Source organism: Arachis hypogaea, chromosome 15 (assembly GCF_003086295.3).
Source record: "Arachis hypogaea cultivar Tifrunner chromosome 15, arahy.Tifrunner.gnm2.J5K5, whole genome shotgun sequence".
Lineage (NCBI taxonomy): Eukaryota > Viridiplantae > Streptophyta > Magnoliopsida > Fabales > Fabaceae > Arachis > Arachis hypogaea.
In genome coordinates this window covers 153,789,631-153,793,359 of record NC_092050.1, presented here as the reverse complement: position 1 = coordinate 153,793,359, position 3,729 = coordinate 153,789,631, and the positions used below count along the sequence as shown (strand labels likewise).

The window sequence follows — 3,729 nt, the reverse complement described above, 5'->3', positions numbered from 1 at the left end:
ATATATAAAAAAATAGACATTTAATTGTATTGATAATGAAAGGGTTAAGTACTGAAATCGTCCCTAAGGTCTGGGGTGAAAATCAAAATCGTCCCCGACCTTTTTTTGTTATTAAAATCATCCTCAACGTTACAAAACGTTATAAAATCGTCCTTTTCCACTTCAATTTTATTTTTTTTACCATATTACCCTTCATTATTAATAAAAAATAATTAAAAATAATATTAAAAAATTAAAACCCCCCTCCCCCAAAACACCCCCTCCCCTCCCACCCCGCAACCCTCCCCTCCGCCCTCCCCCCTCCCTCACTCACTCCCGCCTCCCCCCTCTGCCCACTCCCTCACCCCCTCACCCCTCAACCCTCACCCCTCTCCCCTCCCGTAACATCCCTCACCCATCACCCCACTCCCGTAACCCCTTCTCCCAAAACCCACCACCACCCCACCTCAGAGCCACCACCCCAAAAATCATAACTCAAAAAATCATAACTGAAAAATCAGAATAATCAAAACTCTAGCAACAATAATCAACAAATTCAGCAATAACAATAATCAAAACTTAGCAAAATTCAGCAATAATCAAAACTCAGCAACAATTCACAAAAAATTCAGAAATTCTACAACAAAAAGAACAGTGACAGAAGAAGAAGAAGAAAAGAAGAACAGTGGCAGATCACAGGCAGCTTGGTCGCCGTCCCTAGAGGTCGTCGCGTCAGGCGCAGGAGTGGCCACCGTCGCTGCAGAGAAGCCGTACTGCCACCGTCACATCCTTGCCGTCAACTTCGCCGGATCTGGCCGTCGAACCCGTCCTTGCCGCCGCCGTTGGAGTCGCGAGCAGGAGCGGGAGAAGAAGATGCGAACCAAGGCCGAGGCGGAGGGGTGGCCACCGTCGCTGCAGAGAAGCCGCACTGCCACCGTCGCATCCTTGCCGCCAGCTTCGCCGGATCTGGCCGTCGAACCCGTCCTTGCCGCCGCCGTTGGAGTCGCGAGCAGGAGCGGGAGAAGAAGATGCGAGCCAAGGCCGAGGCGGAGGAGGCGCCGTGCCTGGCAGCCGCCGTCCCCCGGCTTCCCTTCCCTCCCCCTCCCCCCCACCCCCCTTCTCGCGCCCCACCCCCCTTCTTTCTCTCCCCCCGTTTCTCTCTGTATCCCTTTCTTTCCCTCTTTTTCTTTTTTTAATTTAATTTATATATATTTTATTTTATAATTATATTTATTTTATTTTATAATTTTTTTAATGAGGGGTAGTTTGGTAATAAAAAAAATAAAATTGGTAAAAAAGATGATTTTAAAGCGTTTTTGAACGTTGAGGATGATTTTAATAACGAAAAAATGTCGGGGACGATTTTGATTTTTACCCAAGATGTTAGGGACGATTTCAGTACTTAACCCATAATGAAAGAATTATTCAATTTTTTTAAAATATAAAACTTAGAAGAATAAAATTCTAAGTTATATCTTATTATTTAAATTACTATACAAGTATTTTAATTTATTAATTAAATAACTAGAAAATTAATTATATTTTATAATAATAAAATATAATTATAAAATTATTATCATATTATATATACTATGCCCCACTAATAAAATTATTATCATACAATATAGTTTGTGAGCATATAGTATCATAAGGTGATAAAGCAAATTTAAAGACATAAAACTAAAATCATTGAAATAATAACTTACTTGTTTTTCTTGTAAAACTTGAACTATATCTTCATGATACCATAACCTGCTACGGTTTCCTGGCATATTTGGTGATTCTTGTCGAACAATTTCTTTGCCCATATCCTCTATCAAATCATGAAATGTCACTTGATCCCCAAACTTAATCTTTATGAGTGATTTATCAACCAACCGTTGAATATGATAGCTCATGTTATATCCATAATGGGCATGAAGTATATCTCCAATTTCTTTCAAGTTGTGTCCTTTAAAGCAACAAGTGATATCAAGAAAAATATTCTTCTCATATTCCTCCAAAGCATTATAACTTATTTTAAGTATTTGTTGGATCTCCCTGTTAGGAATTTTTTCATACTGATGTAATGCAGATTCCCAATGTTCTACTTCTTTTCCAAACAAATTGGAACCTATTATTTCCAAAGCCAACGGATGTCCAGAGGCATAAGTTATTGCACAATTTAAAACATTCGCATAATAACTTGAGTTGACTTCATCATTTTTGAAAGCTTTTTTAACAAGCAATTCAAGAGAATGTTTCTTACTTAAAGCAGCTACCTCAAATGTCTTTTCAACATTATGGAGTTTTAGCAAATGTGTATCTCGTGTTGTAATAATCACCCTGCTACCACCACCAAACCAATCAGGTTTTCCAGCAATAGATTCTAACTGCTTTTGTTCATCAACATCATCTAGAATCAAAAGAACTTTCTTTCCACGAAGTCTTTGTTGTATTTGTGAGGTTCCTTCTTTAACACCTTGTATCTGGACTCCCTCCTTCCCTAGTATCTTACAAAGAAGGTTATTTTGAAGATGTACCAACCCATATTTACTTGAATTTTCCCTCACATTTTCAAGAAAGCACACACTTTCAAAGTTGTCAGCTATCAAGTTATAGACAGCAATTGCAAGTGTCGTTTTTCCTATGCCACCAATTCCATGTATCCCTACCATGTGAACTCGATCACTAGAATCTATTTCCAGAAGTGAAATTATATTTGACACTTGAGACTCTAGTCCAACAGGGTAATCAGCAACGGGCAAAGGTACACGACTAATCTTTCTTGAAATGACTTCCACGATATTTGAAATAAACTTGTATTCATATGCAACTCTGTCCAACAAGGGTAGTTAGTATGTGTATGTTCATCATATTAATACGTACATACTTTCTGAATTGAAGTTGTAATGTCAGATAAATGTAAAATAATTGAAGAGACAAATATAAGAAGGTAAGGTACCCGTGTTTGAAATGATCTCCTGAGAAATTAGCTACTTGCTGCAGAGCCTGTTTCCATTTGTCCACCTTGTTGTTCATGTCATATTTGTATCTCTTCTCATGCTTAGCTATTGCCTCTCCAAAACTGTTATTTAGATGGCGAACATCAGAAGGATCAACCTCATAGAAAACTGGAAAAACTAACCGATTATTTCCCTTGATGCAGTGAAGGATGTGGACAAGCTCGTCTAAGCAAAAAGAAGAAGAAGCATAGTTAGGAGAGAGGACAATGATGGCAATCCTGGACTCTTCAATTGTGGTGAGAAGTGAGGGTGTGATTTCGTCTCCTCTTTGAAGCTCCTCGTCATCAAAGAAGGTATGGACTCCTTTATCAGAAAGAGCTTTGTAGAGGTTGCCAGTGAAACCATAGCGAGTATCTTTGCCTCTGAAACTGAGGAACACATCATATTTACAGAAAGAATGGGTGGAAGAGGAGGAGAAGGGAGATTGCAGGGCCATGAAAAAAAGAAGGATAGAGTGGTTGTATGTATGTCTGAGTGTTGAGTTACTTGAGTCTCACGAAACAAAAGAAAGTAGTATTTATAGAAAGTGAGTGAGAATTGATTATGGATATGTTGTAAGTCTCTCTCTTAAAGTCAGCCAACAAAACAAGAAATCAGAAACCGCCTTCTTATTTCCTATGGACTGTGTGAGGCCAATTGTGCTATAATTAATCACCGCCCTCGCTAATCAAGTTGCTCTCCACTAACATCTACTTAAAAATAATTAACTGAATCTATTTTTTTAATTTTCTAACATTAGATGAAA

General features: G+C 38.5%; 1 protein-coding gene across 1 annotated transcript; it reads right to left on the bottom strand.

Moving 5' to 3' along the window:
* Positions 1-1,409: 1,409 nt before the first annotated feature.
* On the bottom strand, positions 1,410-3,518 carry LOC112749299 (disease resistance protein Roq1-like). Its single transcript, XM_029293021.2, has 2 exons — positions 2,924-3,518; positions 1,410-2,796 (listed from the first exon to the last, which is right to left on the bottom strand). Exons 1-2 carry the CDS (start codon positions 3,418-3,420, stop codon positions 1,542-1,544), a joined length of 1,752 nt encoding a protein of 583 aa, XP_029148854.2. The 5' UTR covers positions 3,421-3,518; the 3' UTR covers positions 1,410-1,541.
* Positions 3,519-3,729: the final 211 nt, after the last annotated feature.

What these genes read in the sequence shown, in the direction of transcription:
- LOC112749299 (XM_029293021.2), bottom strand. Translation starts at nt 3,420, where the DNA reads ATGGCCCTGCAATCTCCCTTCTCCTCCTCTTCCACCCATTCTTTCTGT. An exon ending in GGAGATCATTTCAAACACGG is followed by an intron (nt 2,797 to 2,923) that starts GTACCTTACCTT and finishes CTTGTTGGACAG; the next exon opens with AGTTGCATATGAATACAAGT.